We start from the raw sequence: 26,312 nt of genomic DNA on the forward strand, positions 1-26,312 counted from the left end.
TGAAATGCCAAAAATTAAAAAAGAATTATTTAAATTTTTTAACATTATGAAAGTCAGTATGATTTAAATAATAATACTACTAGTTGACCTCAAAATGTAGCATTATCATCTTTTGCTACAAAAATAATGTTTCTTAATCTTTTATCAAGAGCACCTATAATTTATAATAATAATAATAATTCAACTTCTGAATTATAACGTTATTTGGATTCTGATCTAATATAAATTGGGGATGAAAGTCATTATAATATTTAGAATGGTAGAAAAATTATAGTATGCACTATTGCGTGTTATTTATAATGGCACGTGATCTACTAATGTTTCATGTGTTTATTGTAACTTTAGATTCAGCATTTAATACAGGTGAAAGGATTCTATCTCAATATAGAAGTCGTTTAGTTCCGGAAATATTAGAAGCTTTAATTTGCTTGAAAGATTGATGGTTAAGCGAAAGAGGAGAACAAGAAGAAGAAGAGGAAATCCGATTAGAACAATCAATAAAACAGTCATTAGAGGAATTACAAATTTAATTATTTTTTGGGTTGAGTTGTGCATATGATAGAATGAATGGGTGTCAACTTAGTTGGGATGTATTCAAACTATTATGATGCAGCCATCCCCATTTTTGTAATTATAATAGTTTAATTTTTATAATTACTTTTATACTCAATGTAATGCACTCAATGTAATTTACAATTTCATCAATAAAAAAATAATGGTTCATGATTTTTATTATCTATTTTGTGATATATTTATAAGTGTAAGTTATATAATTATTTATAAGTAATATAATTTATATAATTACAAAATGAAAATATTTATATAAATATATATTAATAGTTATTTATAGTTAATAAGTTATATAAATATATATTATATAAGTATATATTTTATATAATTACAAAAATAAAGTATTTATATAATTATATCTAAGTTATATCAATATATATATAAGTTATGTAGGTGTATATTTATAAGTTATATAGTTTATCTTTTATATAATTATAAAAATAAAATTTTTATATAAATATATATAAGTTATATAGTTATTTGTAAGTTATAAGTTATATATATATATATATATATATATATATATATATATATATATATATATATATATATATGGGAGCAGTTCAGCGGCCCCAAAGTCTTCCCACTTTGGTGCCTAGGTTTTTGGGCCGTCCGATTATAACGCATCCGACGGTGGGACTTAAAATCACGGTTTTATAATAAAACGTCTCGCATTTATTCTCGGCTCCCTCAAATATTTTATTATTTGCTTTTAAATCCCTCTCTCTTATCAAATAGACAGACCGAAGAGGATGGTTCGTTCCAAACAGAACGAACCTGTAACCCTTTCTCTTCGAAGATCGTCTTTTTCAACGAACCATCCTCTCTCTCTCTCTCTCTCTCTCTCTCTCTCTCTCTCTCTCTCTCTCTCTCTCTATAGTTACCACTCTCAATCATTTAGACCGAACGCTCTCGTCGTCCTCAACCATTTAGATCGAACGCATCTTTCCGTCGTCGTTAGTTCATCTTTCTTCGCGCTCTCTCTCGTTCTCAGTCCTCTCTCTCAAGTTTTAGATCCTCCACTCCCAAAGCTTCTCATCCTCTTCGAACCTCTCTCAGCCCTCTCTAGCCGTCGCCGGCTGTCGCCTTCAATCCATCTTTATTTCGGTCGAACAGGTATCGATGGGGTTTTTTTCTTTTATTTTTTTATTTATTGTTGTTCTTGAACTTGAATCGATTGGATTTTTTTTATTTTTATTTTTTTGTTTTTGTTGTTCTAGAACTTGAATCGATTGGATTTTTTTTATTTTTATTTTTATTTTTTTGTTTTTGTTGTTCTTGAACTTGAATCGATAATGTGGATGGCTTTTTTTTTTTTTGAACAATTTTTTGTTTTTGTTTTTTTTTTCTGAACTCTCTTGATTTGTTTTGTTATTTGAAATGTCCTTTTGTAACATTTTTTTGTGCTGTTTTGATGTTTTATTAGGGTTGGAAATTAATTTCCAGAATTGTAAGAACTTCAAATTTTTAGTTTCTTTTTGAAGCATGCACCGCACCTTTCCATGTACTATTTCCTACAATTATAGGAATTTGAAGGTCTAATTTGTTGGGTTCCACCAAAATACTAGACTTTCTTCGGACCAAGCTATGTGATGGTTCAACTAATGACTCCATTGCTTCCTTGCGCTATTTACTATTCTGGGTCTACCAAACACAGTCCATTTGTAGAGATAAACTGCCAGTTGAACTGGAACATCTCTAGGAGAGCTGGTTTTGAGCAATGACATCATACCTAGGAGAGCTGGTTTTGAGCAATGACATAAAGGTTTTGGTTGCCAAAAGAGTGGGTTCATCACTAGTGAATGTCATGAGAATCGGAAACATGCAATCGAGAGAAGCTGCATTGAAGGTTTCCGCGACAGTTCTTGCTAATATTGTGAGCTCAGGCTATGACTTCGATTCGATTTCAGTTGGGCCTGACCACCAAACTCTTGTATCAGAAGACATAGTCCACATGGAAGGCGGGAGTCCCCAATTTCAATGCTGCCATTCATTTGGGTTCAGCCTACTATTTGGTTGGTGACTGTTTCGGTGGAGACTCCACACTTGATTCAATTCATCTATATATATGCTGTAAAAAACATTTATACTACATTTCATTTTTCCTAGGTATGTTTTTGTTTTTGTTTTTTTTTGTTTGTTTGTTTTTTTTCATGCATGACTGAATCTAGTGGTTATAGACATTTGATCAAGTGGATTTCATTGAAGGAGAATTCGGAGGGATCTATATGTAACCTGGTTTATCTCCAATAACTTGAACTAGAAACTCTGTGACCATAAAAATCAGAAATAGGCCTTGTTTGATGGACTAAGTGAAACAACAATCCAAAAGTGGGTGTCTCATGTTGGATCACCAAACAGAGTGCCTTTTCCGGTCAATTAGCTAATATTTCCAATAGCTTGGCTTCTTTGAGAAAAATTGATTCAATTCCTAAGTCACAATGAGACGAAATTATTTTAAAAAACCAATGAATGCAATCTCTCAAAAAACGATTATTTGTACCTTTTAACAGGTGCCAATGTTTCCCTACTTGCACTATTTAGCATATATCTACCCAATATGTTTTTTGTTTTTTAAATTATAACCTTACATAAATCATAAAAGAAAATCCAACTCTGTATTGAAACTTCACCAATGGGCAATGAAAATGAACAGTCGGATGTATTTTCTCATGCATTCTTCATGAGTCGTTGTAGCCCTACCCCTTTATAATAATTTTTTTTTTATTTGCTAAGATATGTTATTTTGCACAAAGCAATACCATTGATTGATCAAACAAAAGGTAAATAATTGCAGAAGAATGAAATCATTTCCTTCATTGGATAACCCGTAGTATTCAATTACAAATTTCTTTCACAAATGGGACAAATGTTACAATATGAAAAATAGAGAGCCTAGATACACACAATTAACACCTATAATAGAAACTGATCACGCTGTCTATACATTGTTCCTAGTAATATCCCTCATGCATGTTGGGGACACATACTAAGGGCCTTGGTAAGCTCAAGCTCATTCCTCAACATCTCGATGACATGTCTTGGGCCCCCCATATTTTCCTTTCAATGCTAGGCCATAGATCACTGGTATTCCAATCTGCGATAAAAATGAACATTTAAAAAAAAATATTGATAAAAAAGCAAATAATATGCGGGCTAGTTACAACTCTAACTAAAAGGAATATTCAGTCGAATTCAACAAGGGCTAGTTACGAATCAATCGAATTCTTGAGCAGAGAAAGAACGAAAAAAATCGCACTGATCAAAAGAAATTGTAGATATGCTACTTGATAGTATTGTTGATTTAATGAACCAATTATAACAAGTGAAACACTTCTTTCATATCATGCGTACATGTACTTAAATAGTTGTATCATGAGCATTAATGATCATATATCAAGAAGTGGAGAAACATTATGAATAAACAATAATTTATACAAGTCTTCTATTCGATAAATTTACCAAGGACCATTGCCAAGAAAGAGAAGTGTTTTGAGAACACTAAAATTATACAAGTCTTCTATTCGATAAATTTATACAAGTCTTCTATTTGATAACTTCTATTCGATAAATTTATACACCATTAACACAACCATAAACACAGTAAAAATAAAAATTATGTAAAATAACGGACATTCGCAGTTATGTGATCTCTTTGTTGGCCCTTGACTTTCTTCAAGAATTTGTGACTTCTTCTCGTGTCCTTGACTTTCTTCAGGGAATTGTGTTGGGTTTCCATAGTGAAGTTGATTGTAAGCCAAAAAATGCCTTTCGGCTTCTTCAAATGTCCAAAACGCTTTAAAACAATTACCCCTGTATCCATTTGTATACTTGTGATATTCTTCCCACGTTGTGTAAATCCCAGGTCTACTCCCAATAAAAACGACGTAAAACTTTGTCATCCTAAATACCTGTAACAATGTGTGCAACATATACCAAATCATCAATTGGGAATTTCATATTTCTTTTACACATTGTATGTCCCCACCTAACACTAAAAATAGACTTTATATTTGATTATTCACAAAACAAGCAATTTTATACATGTAGAATTAGATGAGAACACAGATGTGATGATGAATATAATATTATTATTCCTACTTTGATCAAATCAATATGGAATTTAAAAGAGAGAGAGAAATATAAACAATATTAGGGAGGTTTGATTTAGACTTTGCCATCATCCCCATAAGAGCAACCATGGCTCTCTTCTACCTTTCTACATAGCAGAACCTTCCCAAGCCATATAAGTCCCCTTACGAGCTCACCATCCCAATTGTTACTGTAAGGTAATACAACCACCAACTAACAAGACCGGAAATACCCAATCCCCAAAAGGAGTACTCTCTATTAACCTTCGCCGCAATGAGAAACCCATCGACTTCATATCTTAATCTCCAAGACCATAGTACACCAAAACTACCTTTTCGACCCATCGTTCATCCCCCACAACACTGGTTCATTTGTGTCATCTACCACTGGTCTTACATTACAATCATTCTAGATCAGTGAAGTATCGTCTTGTGCAATCCTATAAAAAAAATATTCGACTTAGAGATGTTATCGATCCCTCATTCTCAACATCATAATCGAAACTCCAAATTCCAGCAGCTATGGTTCCTTCGATTCCTTTAATAATTTACTAATTCGTTGATAAGATACTCACAATTTTGACATATCAACGTTTTTGACATAATTTACTAATTTATCTACAAATCTGTTGATTATACAAGTGATAAATTCAACTAAATTGAGTCATTCACATAATACCACTCCTCAAGCCATAAATTGAGTGAGAAAAGTGACTAATCTTAAACCTTTAATCACTGATCCATCCAACAGTTTACACAGCAAAAAATCATGTCCTAGAACAAAGATAATGAACATTAGATCGAAAATTAAACGAATCCACCATCAATGTAGTAATGAATGCAAGGCTGTCTCGCAATTGAAATTGATTTGGATTATATTCGATCTAGAGCAAGTAAATGAGAACATAAATAAAGATCTAAATGGTGTTAATGGATAGAATCACCCGAAAATCCTAATTTCTTGGATTTGCAGAAGAGGAAATCAGAACTCCTGTAGATGAAATCAAGGTCTCGAAAATCTATAAAAGAAATCCAAAAATGCAAGTAAGAACTAAGAAAGATTAAAGAACAGTGGAGCAATCCTGAATCTGAGATGGTAATCTGGAAATTTACCTTCAATAGTCCGAAAGCCAAGCGTTACAATGGCTCTAAAGAAAGATGGACTGACGGCGACGGCGAGAGAGGGCTGAGAGAGCTCCGAAGACGACGAGATGCGTTGGATCGTTCTCTCTAAAACTTGCTTGGCTGAGAGAGAGCGTTCGGTCTAAATGATTGAGAGTGGTAACTATAGAGAGAGAGAGAGAGAGAGAGAGAGAGAGAGAGAGAGAGAGGATGGTTCGTTGAAGAAGACGATCTTCGAAGAGAAAGGGTTACAGGTTCGTTCTGTTTGGAACGAACCATCCTCTTCGGTCTGTCTATTTGATAAGAGAGAGGGATTTAAAAGCAAATAATAAAAGATTTGAGGGAGCCGAGAATAAATGCGAGACGTTTTATTATAAAACCGTGATTTTAAGTCCCAACCGTCGGATGCGTTATAATTGGACGGCCCAAAAACCTAGGCACCAAAGTGGGAAGACTTTGGGGCCGCTGAACCGCTCCCTATATATATATATATATATATACATAACTTACATAACTTACACATATGTGTGTGTGTATAAATGTGAATTATTATAATATATGTTTATAAATCTAAGTTATTATAATATATGTTTATAAAAACTTATATGTTTATATTTATATATGTTTATAAATCCGAGTTATTATAACATATTAATAGTTAAAAATATTCAAATTTACGAAGCCTCTTGGCTTGTTGGTAACAGATTGTGGTTTGTCTCCATTTGTATAAGAAGTTCTTGGTTCAACTCCTCCTAAACCTATTTTTTATAAACTTAAACAAATATATCAAAAAATGGGTTTACCCAGATCGACATATTTTGAGTTGGTTTCAATTTCAGTCTTATCTTAGATCAAACCTGAATATTCGATCATCCTTACTTTTAAAGGTGGGCAACTCTTGCTCCCTTAAATTTTGGGACATTAGATTTCTCTATATGAATAAAATAAGAAAAAAATAATTTTAAATAGTACAATATCACATTGCTTTGGGATATCCATGCATAATAAATGGAATAGAGTGACCATATCTCAATTGATTCATGGAATTAGAAGTGAGGATAGATATCCATACTGTCATCGATATCCAAAAATGGATATTTAACTAACAACAATGTCCCTTACGTCAACCATTGGGAATCCAACTACCATCGAACTTGTAGTTGTGTGAATTGCATTAGGGATTTTAAATACATTCATTAGAGATGTGAGAAACTTTCTCATTTAATTTTTTTTTTTAATACAAAATTCACATACATGTATATAATTTTCTACATAAAATATTTTCTCGATAAAACATGTGTAAAACTATCTAAAGGATTTTCTTATATGACTTGTATGTTTCCCTGCTATTTGACATTCACCCATTTTCATGGAAATGGATCCCATATTGAAACCTTACTATTACTCAAGCACTTTTCTATTAATCAAATTACACCCATCCATAGACATTCCTTTGGTGTCTACTTAAGTGCAATCAAGACTCATAGATCAACACTCAGTAATTAATTAGTTTGTCTAAGGATTAGTTTGTCAGTATTTGCTAGTGAGCAACAAACTTATTGATGGTAGATTTCTCAAATTGTCTCTTCACATGCAATCAGTCAGTATACAATTAAACACCCATGTGTTGTATGTGTAGTCACTACTACAGTAGTTCAAGTCTCAACTACTTTACATCTCTATGAGTTCATACTAACACAACGGCAATGGTTTTAAATGTAGTGCCCAACTACATCCTAAGTCGTGACTATTTCAGGTGTGGTAAAATGCTTGCCAAGATCTCCTGTGTTGGCCCTTAGCCAATCACCTAAATAACTTATTATACATCATGTGGACCTTTAGGTATCTTATACCTATTGATTAATTTAATGGTCAAGTACTCAAAACAATATAATAGATGATGATGTTATTTAAGAAATAAGTCCAGCGTATGATTTTATTAACTATCTCAAAAGAAAAAAGTCTGGGAAATTAACTTTTTAGGGCATAAATCTTACAATATCTTCATAAATCAACTTCCTACTTGTCACACTTAATGCATATTGCTTGGATATTAAGTATGCTATGATGATTGAGATCATCAAATATTTGCGAACTATGTTCTTTACATGTCATTCAAAAGGCCCAAATTAAATATTAAGTATACCAAAAACATGGTTTTAAAACTTGTATAGTAGGAGTCTGGAATGTAGTTAATGTGAATCATCTTTCACAATGACTTGTCGAGGCCCTTTTTACCGTATAATCAACTAGATTTTGAGTTATATAATAATAATAATAATAATAATAATTAATTTTTATGATTTAAATGTGTGTTGTCTACCTAAGATAAGATTTTCTGATTAAGTTTCTACTAATGCTTAGCAAAATGAAAACTTCTACTAATATATTTTATAGTAATATTTTTTTATATTAATAAATAATTTTAAATTGATTTAAATAGTTTGAATTTAAGGTTGTCAATAGATTAGGTCGAGGTCGATTTGGGATCAATACGATAAAGTGTTGGGATCCCAAATCAATCTGATAAGCATCGGATTGAACTTGTTATATCTAATTTTTGTCAGACCATGATTCTAAGATCTGAACCGATTCAATAACAATTGGATTGAGTATGGATCAGATCAAACCTGGATTGAAATACAAAATCTAAATAAAGATCTTATATAAAAATAATAGAGAGATTGCATTACTACATCAACTTTTGCTAACAACACCCCAGTTCGTATGTAAATGGGATTTCTCCCAAAACATGTGCAACTTATGTCCAAATTCCAGTTCCGGTATACTATTCATTTTAATTCTCAAAACATGCATTTCAAGTGAATTTGTCACTTTTATAATCAATGAATTCGTTGATATATCTACGAATTCACTTTTATAATTAGTGAAGTTTGCTGTGATCAATATGGTGATATTATTTGGGATACAAATGGCGGATCGTAAGGAATATTTTTCGTATCGCAATGTATCATATAATGTTGATATTATTTCATGACAAGGTGGGCCCATAATATTATCGAAATTTTTTTTGAAGTGGGCAAGCCGCTTCAAAATTTTGAAATAACTCTCTCCATTGGATTGCATGTGGTACTTCCAAGGAGGTATTCCAAAATTTGGCAGACATGGAGGGCCGTGAAATAAATTCAAAATGCCACATGTCTTGTAATGGGGAGGATTCCTTCAAAATTTTAAAATGGCCTAACCACTTCAATGTCGGACTCATAATATTATATAGGGTGTTTGATTTAAATGAGAAGTCGATTTCAATAAAGAGGTTTGATGTAGATGAAGAAGAGTCATTTCTTGAATTTCTTGAATGTTTTTCTTGTATTTTTATGCAAAAATTATATTTTTTTCTATTAAGTAAATAATTTTTTTTTTGTATCAAAATTATAAGTTCATGATCAACTAAGTATTATTCTTAAGAAATTATTGTAGTCAAATAAGATTTATTTGCCTTTTGTTGGACTTAAAAATAAAAATTAGAGATATATAAATCTAAAATTTGAGTACCTCTTAAGTTCTTAGACAAGTCTTGAACAATTTTTTAGAATTTTTTAGACACTCGTATGTTTTCAAATTGAAGACATGCTGCCTCATCTTTCTTTTCTTGAAAATCAGTGAAAGTGACATTTTAATCATCATAATCATCTTGTCATCTTCATCTGATGCAAGAAGTAGAAGATTATATACTTTGGAAAGAAAGAAAAGGATTTTTAGATAATTTTTCATTAGGGTTTTGATAAATTAAAAAAAAAAACACTCAGCTGACCTGGCAAGTGCACAGAACTCGAATTTTTTTTCTTAAGATATTCAAGAACAAAAATCTATGGTTCTGTGCACATGTCATGTTAGTTAAATACATTTAAGTATCTTTTTTTGAGTCTGTTTATCATTATTCTTTGACCAATGATAAATTGATTCAGAATTCACTCAAAACCATGGATCTTTCACACAATGTATCTTGAAGAAAAAGATCTATGAATCTGTGCACGTGTCACGTAAAACGAGTAAATTTCAAGTCACTTTGTTGCGGCTCTTATTATTTTCATTAGTCTATAAAAGAAGCCGACAACAACGAGTATGTCATGGATTTAAAAATATAAAGAGATGTCTCAAATATTCTTAAAAGACAAGGGTCATGTTGCTTTAAATAGCCAATTCACACTTCTGGTGATTTAGTGGTTTCTAAACGATATTTGATGGATGAGTCAGTTTATTTGCACGCACCAAAACGACAAATTGCACTCACTTAAGTAACTTTTGTATAATAATAATAATAAAAAAAGCAAGTTGTCATTCTACCCTTTCATATTGGCTTATTGCGCACATCAACTTACCGATCAAAAAAATCCAAAACACACTATTTCTTGTCCTTCTAAGTTTTGTGAGAGGTTGAATCAATGGAGATTAGGTTTTAAGTTTTTTTTTTCCAAGTTATTTTATTTCTTTGAAATTTTATTTTATTTTATTTTTAATTTAATCATCAAGAAAGATGGGAAAAAACCGCTCTTAAAACCTCAAAATGAAGATTTTTGAATCGAAGAACTCAGAAACTTTTTGACAAATTTTATTTGATAGGTTTAGATCGAACTTTTTTTAGCAAATTTGACAGATACCTACTGAACAAAACTTTTTATTGAATATTAAAAAATTGATTCGGTGGGTACCTACAAAATCTTACAAAACATGTTCAATAGGTACCTATTGAACGTGACTTTCTCATGTGAACGACTTCGACTCAATTAGAAGTGTTAGGGTAAGAAAAATAAACAAGATCAAAACTTGAAACCCTCATTGAAATCTTTCTACATGCAAAAAAGAATAAGAATAAGAATAACTGAGAGAGAGAGAGGGGAAGAAAAAGAAGAATGATTCAACATCTTTAGGTTGGTGAAATAAGTAATTTAAGTTACAATACATTAATTAGGTGTATGTAGATAATTATTTTAAAGTTAGATAACTATCGCAATCAAGTGAGTACATTTTACCATTTTGGTGTATGCAAATAGACCCACCCTTGATGGATAGGTTTCCTACTGTTGTGTTGTCAATGGGTATCCACTTGATTTTCAAAACCAACTACAATCCAAATAAAAAATCCTCATGTTGGATTTCTTTCTATTGGAAAAGATTGGAGGTAGGTACTTTGAAATTAAACCAAAATTGTCATGAAAGAAGAGCCAAAATCATTTAAAGAGAAGTTTTTTGACGTTTCTGATTCCATTAATTTGATAATCAAAAATTATAAAATTTGATGATCTAACTCCTTGATGATTCGAAGTGAACTGAACGGACCCCGACACCAATGGTCTGAAAATCTAAGAGTCCAATTAGCATTACTAAGATAGTGAGGAAAAAGAGGTCTTACTAAGCCTCATCCATTGTCAAAAAGGCATCGAGATGTGTAAGAAAAGTTCCCGAGATTAGTAACAAATTTTGAGATCTTGACTTATAGAAGACGATGTTTTTTTGATGGGGGGGATGGGGTTTAGTAAAGCCTTTTTCCTCACTATCTAGTAAAGAAAGACGGTAATAATATTATGACACGTGGCAAGGAGAGATTACATTTTTCATCGGCTTCTTTGATGTTTTGCACGAAGCCCAAGGTAAGCAACTAAAATATTTGAGTCAGGGACAGTTGAAGGGATCAATCACCAATCTTCAGAGAGAGAGAGAGAGAGAGAGAGAGAGATTTTCTTTGGAATTAACTCCCATTGATTTGTCATCGTCCTTCATCTAATCTCCTTCGGCCACTTCGAAGATTCGAACAGCCTCGTGTTGTTTCTCTCTCTCTCGCTGCTCATGGGTACTCTCCTCTACTTTTACATTCTTGTCCTCTCCTCTGTAAGCTAGAGATCTTGAGCTTCTTCTTCTTCTTCTTCTCTCTCTCTCTCTCTCTCTCTCTCTCTCTCTCCTTTGTTTGTATTCTAGATGGCCAATGCATCTGGGTTCATTTCTCCTTCGGTTCCTACTCTTAGACGGAGAAATTTGCCTTCGTTTGGCCTTTCTCGATCTGGGTTCTTCTCATTTGGGAGAATTGCTAAAAGGGCATTCAATTGCAGCGCTATCGAAGGTGTAGAGAAATATGCCCCTGGAGGTTCCCCTTCTGAATCTCGAATACCCAGGTTTGTTTTCTTCCTTTTTTTTTTTTTTGTTGTTTATTTGTGATTTTTGTTCTGTTTATGATTTAAATTGGGGAGGTTGTGGAATCATTTCTGTTTGATGGGTATATTTGTGATATATATTTGCTGAACCTTGCATTTCGGTTCTTTGGTTTGATTTCTTTGGGGAATTTTGCTTAAGTTCATTTGGTTTTGATTTTGGATCACTGTTTGTAGCTTTTTTGTGTATGAAATTTATCACAAATGTGGATTGGGTAAAAGCTGTCTGGTTTGTTGATTGACGTAGGAGTTTCTTTTCGTTCTTCCATCTCAATTCTCAGCTTGATTTTAAGAAAATGGGTTGAACTCAAATAGGCTTGGTTGCTTGCATTTTAAGTAGATCATCATAGATGCACCTTATGTTGCCTACGTGGATAAGCTAGAGACCTGTTTGCTTATTCTCACTAAAAAGGTTAATATCGTTTCATCCCATTGTATAATTTAATATTAAAAAACTAGAACCTACAAGAGGTCAAAACTCATATGGTGTTGTTGTTTATAGGAGTAAAGATGTCAAGTAGAAAATTTTGAAACACAGTAAAGGTAGTGAGGTACGCAGGTACCACGATGTAGCTTTAACGAGATAAAGAGACAAGGGTTTTAGCAAGTAATGGACTTGGACACTCTTAGACCATTGATGCAGCATGGAGTGTGTTAGGTGTGCTATTGAAGACGTCAAGTAGAAAAATTTGAAACACAGTAAAGGTAGTGGAGTACTTAGGAACCATGATGTAGCTTTAATGAGATAAAGACACAAAGGGCTTTAACAGGTAATGGGCTTGGACACTCTTAGACCATTGATGTAGCATGGAGTGTGTTAGGTGTGCTATTGAAGACGATTTCAATTCCATTTCCACATGAAAAATCATCAATTGTTCTAAAGAATTGTTGCTATTGGATTTTTTAATTTTTACTTACTCATTGTGAGAACCTCAAATGCCTTAGTCTACCCTGGTTACAAGACCTCAAAGTAGTTTATGAATAACCCACATGGCTGTTTTGCACTTGATGAGAGGGGACTTGGTATCATACCAACTCATGCAGGAATCTGTTCTTTGGGAATAATTTTTGTTGATAAGTTTAACCTTTATTAATGGAGAACAAGGTCTCCTCAAAAGAAGTACAAAACGGGCTACTCTCTCTTACACAAACTAAATCCCACCTAAACAAGAAATCCTCGTAAGAAAACCCTCTGAAATCATTGTTTTCTTTGCACCAATAGAAAATAACTCCCAACACACAAAAGCTTGGACCTCATAGCCATATCAAAGAAATGTTCATTGTTATTTTTTGATTAGTATGAAATTTTCATTAATTAAACTCTATATGAAAAATAACAAAGATTAGCACTATATATATAGACTTCTCTAATCTTAGGCTTCCCAGTGTTAATATAAATAATTTTTGGAAAATCCTATTACAATTTATCAAATAAAACCTCTAGTTTAACTGAAAGAGAAATCCCCTTGAAAGAACTCAACCACTTTAGTTTCTTTTCATCAAGATTCAGGTAATGCAATTTGCTTTCCCAATGGAAGAGGTATTTGGAGTATTGGATTCTCTCTCATTTCTTCTTTCAAGTGTATGTTTAGCCCTATATCTTGATCCATCAATCTTTAATTGATCAATCATGCCATGAATGTCAATTGGATGCACAATGTCATCTCCGATACAATCATAGTGAGGCACATTAAAGTGTTCGACTATTAGTGTTGTAGTTTGATTGTCCTTGAATTCATACGGCACATATTTAGTAATCAATGGTGAACTTTGAACTTCTGGTGCTTCTGTTGGTTATGCAGTGATATTTTCATCTCTGATCAACTGTTGAGCTCAAAATCAATCTATTTAGCTATTAATGGGTTATCTTGCATCTGTGAAGCATTAGTAAGTGTATTAGGTCGAAGATTTGATACCCACACTTCTGCATGATTTTTAGTAGGCAGGAGGGATTGAACTGATCCAGCTTTTCGGGATCCTTTTCAACCGTAGAATCAACTGAAGTGTAATTATTCAACACCTTTTTAGCTATTAATGGGTTATCTTGCATCTGTGAAGCATTAGCAAGTGTATTAGGTAGAAGATTTGATACCCACACTTCTGCATGATTTTTAGTAGGCAGGAGGGATTGAACTGATCCAGCTTTTCGGGATCCTTTTCAACCGTAGATTCAACTGAAGTGTAATTATTCAATACCTTTTCTTCATCCTTGCTGTCTTCTCAATATTATAGATGTAGACGGAAGTCTTCTAAACGTGAACACTTTGTTTCGTTTCTGGTCACTTTTCACCTAACTCAATGTGCACGACTTGTGAATTGTGATTGCTAGAATTAAGTTGGCCTGATTTACACCTTTTCACCTTAAGTTTGACACCCCTTACATCGTATAAAGATCTATGTATTGTAGTTAAAGAAGGCAAGATTATGTACTAGTTGCATGTTAAGGTGTTAAAGTTAGGGAGCATATGTAAAAAAAGCGCCTGCAAAGTATCAATATTCCTGAAAAAAAAAAGAAACTGAATTACATATTTGCTTCTAATTTCTTTGGCTATTATTTCAGTTATTGATCATCACTGAAAACATTATTGTTTTATTTTCTGGATAAAATTTCTTCCTTAAGGAAGTGACTTAAGCAAACCATAGTGCAGGATTCCTTGTTCGATTAGAACTGCTTGAACCAAATACTTTTGCCTGGAGAATGCTAAAAAGGAAATATGAGATATATTACGAATGCAAGATTTCTCACAAATAATTCCTAACTAAGGATGGTGCCAGCTTGCTAAGTTGGTTAAAGTTTGAGTATTGATACCATGACCTGGTTTCAAAACTTGCTTTCACCTACTAATTGCTAACAACTAACCCACTTGCTTATAATTTTTTTTCTCACAAATAACTAAATAAATATTTGTTTACAAAGTTTTACACCCATCGGTTATGATGCGAAATCATATATCAGGAGACAACCCTTGTCTTATATGGGTTATATATTTCAGAGTGGGCTGATTTTTTGTGCGGATGATCTTTATGGTGTGGAGATCATCTTACAAAAAATCAGCCCATTATGAAACTTCTAACCCCATCAAAAGTGTTTTACAAGTTGAAGAATCATGGACTGTCAATTTTTACTGATAACTTGTAGACTAATTTTCATGGGGTTAGAAATTTCAGTGGGCTGATTTTTTGTGAGGATGATCTCTATGGTGTGGAGATCATCCTCTAAAAAAATCAGCCAATTCTGAAACTTCTAACCCATATAAGACAAAGGTTTTCAATGATAAGGTTGTCTCTTGATCCCAACCTGTATTATAGGAAGTTGTATTTAAAATAGATGTATATATGTTTTTTTAAGCCCTTTCCTACTTTTGATGAGAAGTTTCTACAGACTTGTGAGTCAAGGGTGCAAGCTGGTTGGATGTGGTTCAGCAGCGCCTAGTCTAATGATTTCAAATGACGATTTAGCAAATTTTGTTGAAACATCTGATGAATGGATATCCGTTCGCACTGGGATTCGTAATCGGCGAATTCTTTCAGGTAACCTCTTCCTCAACACATATTGTTCACGTACTTTTCTTTTATATATGAACCTAACCATTCATACATAAACTCTTTTCTAGACTTTTGGCCATAATTTTCCTGATCACCCAAAAGATACGGTAAGGATTTGGGATTTGTTTCATATTTTGCCATCCCTTGGAGGGACCCATCTAATTGTCAGGGGCAGAGCTAGTAAGGAGCCTGGGGGCAATTGCCCCCAAAGAAATGTTTTTAACGTCCTTGCTTGTATGCTTTATTTTGAGATATCCTTGTATTTTCAACTAATTGTCCCCACAATTTGTTTTTTGACATTCTTGCTTGTATGCTTTATTTTGAGATATCCCTGTATTCTTAACTAATTACATACCCATTTACCCCCACTCCCTCACCTCCTTCTAACTTTTGCCTCCTCCCTTCAATTTTTTGAAGATGATATTTCCTCTTGAGATGGACCTTCTAATTGGAAATGACCTAAGTATTATTTTCTTCAACTTTTAAACAAAATCCTCTTAATTTCTTCTAAAATCATTCTTCTTCAAGCTCTTCAAGTGTACCATTAACTATAGTTTGTCCTCGTTACAAGAAAATCCTAGCTCCACCCCTGCGAATTGTGATCCCCAATATCCTACATGTGTTGCATGCATAGTATTAAATTTTGACATATTTCCACGAATATACTGAAATATTTTCATTTCCACAAGTTCAGACATGAAATTTAACCGACAATTTCTTTTTTTATTTATTTCGATGGAAATCACTATTCATTTCGTGAAATATTTTGATGAATAGTAAATTTCATCCGAAATATTTCCTTTTTTGAAAAAACTTATAATTGCTTTTAGGAAGAACTTGTAAATTACATATAGTATTTACTAATAAAAATTGCATAGAACATTCATCCATTAGTATAAATGAATTATGATTAGTTAGTTATATATATCATCTTATTTTAATCTATTCTAAGCATATTAATACGTTTATATAAGCACACATACAATCAACCATGTTTCAATTAGTTGGATACATTAGCAATTTATTCATAATTATTCAAAAAATAAAAGCAATATAATTACATATGAATGCAATACTTAATAGTTTCTTCATTGTAATGTCTTACGTATTAAGTTGTATGTAGTTAATGCAACGTTATTATTCTTATTTCCACAGCCTCTCAATACATGTGCGTATGTGTAGCAAAATGTTGTTGATATTCGATTTCTCATTCCATACGGTAGTATATTGTATTTTGATGACTTAATGAGTGTGTTTTAATGCCTATTTTATCGTTTCCTACAAGGTTAATGAAAATTTCATCAATATTTCTGTCATTTCCAAAAAATGTATTCATTTCCACATTTATCGAAATATCTCCATTTCCAAACTAATCGAAATAGACATCGAAATCGAAATTTAATACCTTGGTTGCATGCATTCTCCACAATGCTCAACACGTGAGTTTATCTTATTTGTTAAACAATTTTTTTTAAACATATAAAAGAAGATTTCTTTGGGCATATTAGCTGACAATCAAAACTCATTGTTAGTTCATGTAACACAACTTGTACCAATATTCGATTATATTTGGTTGGCTTATGTCTTTTCAGGGAAAGATAGTTTGACGGGGCTAGCTACAGAGGCATCAAAGAAAGCTCTTCAGATGGCTGAACTTGATCCTGATGATTTGGACCTGATCCTAATGTGCACATCTACTCCAGAAGATCTTTTTGGCAGTGCTCCTCAGGTACGATGGTTGTTGAAGATCAAAGCCCTTTTGTACTATCGGTTTCTTTTTTGCACGTAATCCATGTTATATGAAGCACATTTTGTCAACATTGTTTCTTAAGACAGTAAGCTATTTATGTTCTATATGAAATGTTGAATTTCTTCCCTCTTTTTTTGTTTAGTATTAGTTGACTCTAGACCACATAAAACTACTAAATTGTGGCTAAATATCCAAGTTCTCCGTTGATTCTGAGGAAAAACTCAGCCTATTCAACTTGAAATTTGCTGCCTGAGTACCGATTTCGATTTGAATTTCTTAAGAGATCTTTTTTTTTTTTTTTATCCTACATTTATATCTCACTTTGATACTTTTTATAATATCAGATCCAAAGAGCACTAGGATGTAAAAGGAATCCTTTGGCCTATGACATTACAGCTGCATGTAGTGGGTTTGTGCTGGGTCTGGTCTCTGCTGCTTGCCACATCAGAGGTACATAATCTATATATGTAGCAGTAAATGAGTTTATTTCCCCATGATTTATATGGAGAGCTGCTATTAGCACCCCAGCTTTTACTTATTACACCCCAATTTCTTAAATTATTTATCACACCCAAACTAAAGATTAAGACACTATTCAAACATCACTAAGGTTTGGCTCAAATTATTATCTCAACATAAAAAATAAAAAAAATTATAACACATTCAAACAATTTCAGTAGTTGTGTTTACAATTATGATTAAGCTCATATAAAAGCCTAAACCCCAAAAAATAGAAATCTAGAACAAGAGAGCTTCTATTGGCACTCCAACTTTTACTTATTATCAACCATTCGCTTCTTTTCTTTATTTTTAATTGGGGTGTAATAGGTAGAAGTTGGGGTGCCAATAGCAGCGCTCTTTATACGCCTAAGGCTCTCATCATCATCAAAACCTTATCCAAAAAATTTAGGGTGCTTGAACAAATCATGTTCCTCTATTAAATTGTCTAAGCTCTTTTGTTATTATAGGTGTATCATATCTGCTCTCATTACCTTAATCCACATTCTTTTGGGGCTTTCTCTCTCTTTGGTAGGACCTTCAACTATCCTGTCCACTCAAACTGGATCGTTGCATATGATCAAACCCTCTCAAGTGATTTTCTTTTAGTTTATCACCTATTAGGGCTGCTACTACATTTTCACGATTGTGTTCATTTCTTATTTTATCTTTCCTAGTCTTTTTACTCAACTATTTGAGTATCCTCATTTCTCATACACTCAACTTAACATGTTGGTTCTTGATGCCCAATATTCAACCCCATAAAACATAGCCAGCCTTACTATCACCTAAAGCTTTTCTTTTAAATTGATTGGAATGAGTTGGTCATATAGCTCTCCTGAGAAGCACACCTCCACTTTAACCATCCAATTCTAATTTTATGAAAGTGGTTGTTTCCTGACTACCATGAATCTTTACTTTCCATTCTTCATGGGCATCATTATTAAAGTTACATTTCACATACTTTGCCTTGGTTCTACTTCTTTTAAAGCCCTTGGATTCCAAAACAACTTTTTAGGCTCTAGTTGGCATTGACTCCCTTTAGTCTCATCAACTAACACCGATTTGCTCTTGAATATGATTAGTTACTTCATTTATAACTATAGAACAATCAAATATGGGCTCAAAGTCGATCCCTGATGTAAACGAATTGTAATTGGGAATTCATTTGTCTCCTTGCCAATTTGTTCACCATTGCATATATTTATATGATTGAAGTTGCATTGATTCAATTTACAGGAGGTGGGTTTAAAAATGTTCTAGTAATTGGGGCTGATTCTCTTTCTAAGTATGTTGATTGGACGGATAGGGGAACCTGTATTCTTTTCGGTGATGCTGCTGGCGCTGTAGTAGTACAGGTACTTATTTTGGGGCTCTACCTCGTCCTTTAACATCTATGAACACTTTCCTTTTTTTTTTTGTGCTAGTTTTGGTTCATCTTTACGGTAACACAAAATTTTTTTCCCCTTGTTTAAAGCTTATGATATTAAGTTTTGGTATTTTGACTGTAAAGTCTGTTAGTTCCCGAAAAATTTGTCAATAAATGGCGAACTCCATGAAACATATGATAGAACAGGGCTAAGGCAGTAATCTTGACTGAGATTAGGATGAGCTTTGATGAATAAAACAAGAATAGGTAGAAATTTGCATTGCTCAACCAAATCAAACCTATTTTCAGACAAAGAAGATAACTCAACAAAATTATAGTGGCTAGGAGAGCCCTGGAAATTCGGCTTTTCAGCCTACTCCTTTCTAGTGTAGTCAGGGCCTACTTATTTATATGCAGTACCATCACCGTCTCATGCAGGAACGCTCTATTGATAGATGGCGTAGTACCAAACTTGAGTTTCATGTAGTGTAATCAGGCTCCCCTGGAGAAGCCTTAGAAAAAACACACACACAGCGGACTGGACACAACTCACTGGACCACTATTCCTTGCCAAAGGAATAGAGTAAAGGTCCAACCTACTCTATTAGCAAAACGCGCTGTAAGCCCATATTTGATATATCCAGAATGCGAGTTCAAAGCCCCATTCGTTGGTGGGGCCAACCAACTATTCCAAAAGACTGATCTGTTGAAGAGGGGGAGAACTATGAATATAAGAGGGCCACGGGGCTTAACTGGGGTATGGAACACCCGAGAGTGGAGGAAGATATACACTCAACACTCCCCTTCACCCATGAGGATGGAAAGAATCAAACCTGTGGCCTATATGAACCTAGTGCTCTGATATCATGTTAACCAACCAACCAACTACTCTAGAAGACCAATCAGTTGGAGAGGAGGAGAACTCTGAATATAAGAGTCACGTGGCTTAACTGGGTATGACACCCTCAAGAGTGGTGGAAAATATACACTCATGGCAAGCATACAAAACTGACAGGGTCTGGATTTATGTAAGAAGGACAACACTTGTGCCGTGTTGGACACGTCTCTAATACACGGACATACTTGACACACTCTAACACACCATCCTAAAACAAGGTAGCGTTACCTTTTAGTTTGATGACTTTCTGTGTAAAATGATGTCTAAAGGTGGGTGTTGAATACATTCGAGTTTTGTACTTCATATCTCTATCTCCTATTCAGGAAAAAAAAGAATTGGATTGTAGGTTAGATGTTTATTTTTTTGATAAGTGACACTCCTTGTTTTAATCATCTTATGTACAAGTAAAATTTTTCTTACTATGATCCATATGGTCCAAACTTGGGACTCCTCATCAGCAAAAATTTATTTGTTTACTCATGAGAGTTTTCTGTTGAAAACCTATCTTGTTTATTATTTAGAAATTTATATTTGTATGCTTAATTTTAGTAAACTAATACATTTATAATTGTTCTTTAATAGAATAGATTTTTATTCATTTTGCAGGCTTGTGATGGTGACATGGATGGGTTATTTGCTTTCGACTTGCACAGCGATGGGGAAGGCCAAAAGTATGCCATCTGGTCTTGTTGAGGGAAGAAAAATTGAATCCATTTGTAAGGAGAAATGAGACCAAGCATTTACTTACCCTACTTCTTGTGGCAGGCACTTAAATGCTTCAATCAAAGAAGATGAAACAGAACATGTGTTGGGCTCTAACGGTTCAGTGGTAGACTTCCCCCCAAAACGCTCTGCTTACTCTTGCATCCAAATGAATGGCAAAGAGGTCTTCCGCTTTGCTGCTCGGTGCGTGCCTCAGTCAATCGAGTCTGCACTAGAAAAGGCTGGTCTTGCAAGTTCTAACATCGATTGGTTACTTCTTCATCAGGTATTATATAATAATCTCTTGATGAAAAATCAAAGGTCTGTCTTAATACAGTGTGCTTGCAGAGTATTGAGGTCTACCCCACGTATGTCAATCTCTTGACATGGTTCCCGAGGTCATTGAATGAATCATGAAATAGACTCCACATTGCCGTCCCATGGGTCTTTATAATGACTTATTTATGGGATAAAGCATAGTACAACCATGACGTTGATCTTTCCCATCACATTATTTATCAAGAAGATCTTATCCATCAAATCTAGTGCATTATCTTTGATAAGCTCTTCAGGAAGGGTAGGTCGAGTACCTGAAATCCCCCGTAGCAATGAATTCCTTGGGGCCACCCTCCAGGGTCCAGTCCTTGACTCAACCAGTTGCACGTAGGACTTTCCAAGGGGGTAGTGCGTGTGACACATGGGATTAGTCTTTACCCGAAGGGTGGGGATACCCACCATGAGCAAAGAAAAAAAAAAGTCTAGTGCATTATATTCAACCTCAATGAGGATCTGATAAATTTTCTCGAAAAAGTTACTAATTTGCATGACTAGATCATCCAATTGGATTAAACTTAAGAAACACTTTCTTTAGTAAGATTTCAAATCTTACCAAGGGTCCTTGAGCTCAAATAATTGGCAATCCAACATCACAACCCTCTAGATTTCATGGAAAAACTTAGATCCCTCCCCCCCCCCCCCCAAAAAAAAAAAAAAAAAAAAAACACGCACACACACACACACACACAAAAACATAAAAATTAAATATATATATTGGGCTTGATCTAAGGTTTTGAAAATGGACAACTATTGAACTCTCAAAATTAAAATTTAACTACTACGGGTCTCTCAGTATAGTAGGGTCTCTCTTGGTTGGACAGGGTAAATTGTGTTTTTGGTAAATTTACTACATTAGTAAATTGTGTTTTTGGGTTTAAGCTTTATCATATCTACATTAATTAATGATGGAACAACTGGTTGATGCAGGCAAACCAAAGGATCATCGATTCTGTTGCAACACGTTTGCAGATCCCACCAGAACGGGTTTTATCAAATTTAGCCAATTATGGTAACACAAGTGCCGCATCCATTCCTTTGGCCTTGGACGAAGCCATTCGAAGTGGTAAGGTTCAATCTGGTCATACAATTGCCGCTGCAGGTTTCGGCGCTGGCCTTACATGGGGTTCCATGATTGTGAGATGGGGATGAAATTATGTTTCTCCGATTACATCAGCCAAAAAAAAAAAAATTGCAATCTCCTATTACCAACTTGTATTTGAATATGTAGAGGGAGACAGGGAGGTGGTGATCACACCGATCCTCCATCTTATCCGTTCTTTATGGATTTTGTAGCTTTTCAGCTTTGAGCGCGCTTATAATTATTAATTCTTTTTTCAATCTTGATGAGCATTCCCCCTTGTTTCTATGTCAAAGATGAATATATTGTCAATTATTTTCTACTTTTGACTTCAAGGCTCATAATCCAAATATTTTTGATATTTTAATAGAATCAGTAAATATAACACCTATTTCAATCGAGTTTGTATATCAAGTCAACTCAAAAATCAATTGAGACATGTCAACTCAGCCATGTTCTGAGTCAATTGGACGAGTTTTAAACATTACTTCACAGTTCCCCAAAAAAAAAAAACACACCCAACTACCATTCAAATTCTATTTTCCTTCCAAAAATTTCAAAACCCACAAACTATTTATTTCCATTTGAGCCTTTTCTCTCTCTCCCTCTGTATCTTCTCTCTTTCTCTGTTTAAAGAAGAAAAAGAAACCTCAGAAGAAGAAAGATCTTCCCAAGATGATGAAAGCAGTTGGTAAGCTTCTCTCTCTCTCTCTCTCTGCATCTTTTTCTTCATTTTTCTCACTTTTGTTCAAGAAACCATTTAACACTTGTATCTCCAATGTTTGGAAAATTAAACAGCCCGAATCGGCCGCAAGAAAAGCCCGCGCCCTTTCAAGGAATTCTACCAAGAATGGATCGAAATCCTCAAGAACACTCTTTACCCATTACTATGCCGCTCCATGTTGGTCTCCTCTGCCAACCTTCTCTCCACCCATGTTCAGATGCTCCACCACCATTTCCAAGCTTACTATCAAGTTCTAGACCTCGTTGCCTCTGACAATATCTCCCAACTTCTCTATCCCAATTGGCGTAATTCTCTCGAAAAGCCCTTTCTTTGGTTCGGAGACTTCCACCCTTATCTCTTCACCAACCTTCTAAGATCATTCTTCAAAGACGATTTCGAAGATGATTGCGATCGTAAGAAAATTGACAAACCCTTAATGTTCTCGATGGCATGGGAGCACCCATCGGAGGCGTTAATGAGTCGAATTGAGCAGATCGAATGTGGTCTAAGACTCATGGTCCCTTCTATCATGACCCGTTCAAGAAGAACACAATCTTTATTCATTGATCGGGTTGCGGTGGATTGGATACGTTGCGAGGGGAGACAAGAGGCCTTAAAATCCATTGGAGGGGCCATGGTGGGTCAGATGGATGAGCTTGTAAGCATATTTCTTGACGCTAATAGGCTTCGGAGGAGCATTTTGACAGAGATTATGGGTGTCACTGATGTATATCAGGCAGCTCTTTATCTCGAAGGGCTTTCTCAATTCTATATTGGATTCAGAGATACTGAATTGCTCCGCGAATTCGAACACTGCAATATGCCTCTCTCGCTCAATCCTTGATCCTTGATTGGGGTGTCTTTCAATTTCTTTATTTTCTTGTTCAAACAAAGGGACTCTGGAGAAAGAATTTTTATGAGTGAGTTTCTTTGTACCCTTTTAGTTTTATTTTTATCCCATTTGAGCACTTGTTTTTAAAAGTTAAAATTTTCATTATGTACCTATCTTACAACTATGAAATTATGTTCATTTGGATCTGAATTTCTTCTTGACAGGGCATTTACGAAGCTCGTGATCTGTAATAATCATCTGGGCAACCTTTATTTCAATATTTTGGATATTCTTGGGTGGTTGAAGTTGTCTCAATTTCATGTTGAACGATTTTGGATACTTTGTATAATTCTATCTTAAATGTTGTAATCTATTACTTTTAATTTAATTATTTAAATCTGTATGACTGACTGATACTTGGATGAATACTTCAATTAATCACTTAGATGTTACTCCATTTTCATTTTAGTTTAATGTGGGATACTAAAAGTGACTGTTTGAGGTAACAGAAACAACCGAACAAACAAAAGGATTTACGTGGTTCGGCAGTATGCCTTTGTCCACAGATCAGAACAAAATCCAATCACATTATATCCTTGTATTTCAGCCATAAAGATCTCTACGAAAAATCGTGAGAAGAGAAAATGTTTCTCCCAAAATTATAAAACCCTAGACGATTTTCCCCAAAAGAATACATATATATATACCCCCAAAAATATTCGCCCTGGGCGTGGTCCCCTCGAACCCCCTCATGAGCCCAGTCGAGAAGTCTAATGGTCCAAGCCCACTCTAACACTTTTGCCTCTAAAAGCCCAAGCCCAAACATAATACAAGACATTTACACAACAATTTCACCAGCTTTGCTTCCTGTGGTATTAATAAATTGACTATGGTACCGATTTAAAAAAATTTGACTGTAGTAGAGATGGGGATGTCGAGAAAGATAAGTAGAAAGATAAAATTAGAAACTATTAAGAGTATACTAGGATGCAATATAATAATGTATATTGTGATGCACTGAATCATAGTTTTTTATTAGATCAAATTTAAGAGATTCGAATTAGATTTAGGATTAGATCCGATCTTCCATCGGTTAGGATTTTCCTTTTCTATATATACCCTCTTAGGGGTTTTTATAATGATCATTCAAGTAATCAAGAGATTTAATAAATCTTTATTTCTCTTCAGAAATAAACACATATGTGAAAATACAGACATAACTCCAATAGGTAATAAACTAAGAGAAACGTCTAAGATGGTTTGGGCATGTTCAATGAGCGGTAATTACAATCTTATTTAAAAGGAAAATTCAAGTTGAAGATTCTTAAAGATAAGGGAGGAAACCCTAAACAATGTGGCCGGAGATAGTGTAAGTAGAAATGAACCCACTTTCAATAAAGCGTACATCATACTGGTAGTGGTCACTGTATGTCTAAGAAATCCATCATTGTCACTTCTTGAAAATCATTATTATTATTTTTTAATATTTAACATATGGAGTATATTTTTTTTTTGTTTTTTTTTTTTTTTTTTTAATAACCCAATATCCCTGTAGACAACAGACCGGGCTTGTATTTGGGCTTTGCCCAGTTCATAAACCATCATCTTGTCCAAGGAATAGTCCCGGGGCACATGCAACACCCGCACATCACATATATCGGGTTAGTGATGGTGTGCCCCGCTCATAATGAGAATCAAACTCGTGTCATGTCTGATGAGGTACTATGTTCTAACATCCTCCAACTCATTCAATAATATAAATGGAATTTTAAGGCTCTTATCCTGGCAAATATTCGCGATTTGGTAATGTGCACCGGCACCGTCAAGAACAATTAGTTTATCATACATGTACTATATATAAGTTTCCCTAGTTGTTAACACACCTTAATTAATTTCTCTATGTAGTCCCCACTAAACATATTTGACAAAACTCTTAATTGGTTTGTTAGGCCTGTGAGCATTGCTTAATTGTAATTGATTGATGATTTGGGAAGATTTTACACTTAGAACAAAACAAACCGAAGAGCAAACGTAGGCCCAACAAATGGAGATCCCTCCAAAAACAAGTTGTGACCCAACTAGCACTCGCGTAGGACCTATAACACTGATGATAGTAACCATGAACATTGTATGATGGCCATGAGAGTGACACCTTGAAAATAGGTACATGAACCCGTATTAAATGTTTCTTAGACATGACCAACCATTCTTGATTTTTCTTTCTGTTTTTTGTATCTCATTTTTCAGTTTTTAGGTCTTTTTTTTTTTTTTTGCTTCGACTCGTGCCGGGGTGACACAAAGGTGACAAAATGATGAGGTGTTGTGCACATTAGTGTGGATACTTTTCTGCAAGATACAAGTAAAAAAGCATTTGCGGTTATGTGTGCGTCACCACATCATTTTTATCACCTTTGTGTCTCCATTTGTGTCATTCCGGTATTTTCTTTCTTTTTTAATAAAGAGTTGCGATTCAGAGCAATGTCCCATTCCTATAATAACATAAAATATCTACATGACACATTTTGGTTAGAGACTAAATACATTGGACTACGTACCATGTAGAAAATGACTTGGTTAGGAGTCCGATGTATTTTAAACTCTTACCAAGCCAAAAGGTGCCATAAATACA

The 26,312-nt window shown here is 34.2% G+C and overlaps 2 protein-coding genes across 5 annotated transcripts; both read left to right on the top strand.

Moving 5' to 3' along the window:
• Positions 1-11,445: 11,445 nt before the first annotated feature.
• Positions 11,446-22,387, top strand: LOC147393468 (beta-ketoacyl-[acyl-carrier-protein] synthase III A, chloroplastic-like). Of its 3 annotated transcripts, XM_086455684.1 has the most exons (9): positions 11,450-11,595; positions 11,721-11,914; positions 15,324-15,481; positions 17,089-17,225; positions 17,591-17,696; positions 18,984-19,102; positions 20,618-20,682; positions 20,777-20,999; positions 21,977-22,387. In XM_086455684.1, the coding sequence occupies exons 2-9, from the start codon at positions 11,721-11,723 to the stop codon at positions 22,196-22,198; spliced, it is 1,224 nt and encodes a 407-aa protein (XP_086311810.1). In that variant the 5' UTR covers positions 11,450-11,595; the 3' UTR covers positions 22,199-22,387. The 3 variants fall into 3 exon arrangements, with proteins under 3 accessions (XP_086311809.1, XP_086311812.1, XP_086311810.1); XM_086455683.1 differs by having other exon boundaries at positions 11,446-11,914; XM_086455686.1 differs by having other exon boundaries at positions 11,446-11,914; positions 15,333-15,481.
• Positions 22,388-22,522: 135 nt separating this feature from the next.
• INP1 (transcription factor) lies at positions 22,523-24,105 on the top strand. Of its 2 annotated transcripts, XR_015182051.1 has the most exons (3): positions 22,523-22,818; positions 22,926-23,771; positions 23,908-24,105. XR_015182051.1 is itself a non-coding variant. In XM_086455687.1 (2 exons), exons 1-2 carry the CDS (start codon positions 22,803-22,805, stop codon positions 23,693-23,695), a joined length of 786 nt encoding a protein of 261 aa, XP_086311813.1. In that variant the 5' UTR covers positions 22,523-22,802; the 3' UTR covers positions 23,696-23,901. The 2 variants fall into 2 exon arrangements, 1 of the variants encoding a protein (XP_086311813.1); XM_086455687.1 differs by lacking the exon at positions 23,908-24,105 and having other exon boundaries at positions 22,926-23,901.
• Positions 24,106-26,312: the final 2,207 nt, after the last annotated feature.

The sequence above is a fragment of the Akebia trifoliata genome, chromosome 10 (assembly GCF_017979445.1).
Source record: "Akebia trifoliata isolate Shusen 1 chromosome 10, ASM1797944v1, whole genome shotgun sequence".
Taxonomy (NCBI): domain Eukaryota; kingdom Viridiplantae; phylum Streptophyta; class Magnoliopsida; order Ranunculales; family Lardizabalaceae; genus Akebia; species Akebia trifoliata.

Excerpts from the sequence above, each read along its gene's own strand:
- LOC147393468 (XM_086455683.1), top strand. The coding sequence starts at position 11,721 with ATGGCCAATGCATCTGGGTTCATTTCTCCTTCGGTTCCTACTCTTAGA. Across the intron at positions 15,482-17,088 it reads TAATCGGCGAATTCTTTCAG|GGAAAGATAGTTTGACGGGG; the intron begins GTAACCTCTTCC and ends ATGTCTTTTCAG. Across the intron at positions 21,000-21,976 it reads ATTGGTTACTTCTTCATCAG|GCAAACCAAAGGATCATCGA; the intron begins GTATTATATAAT and ends TGGTTGATGCAG.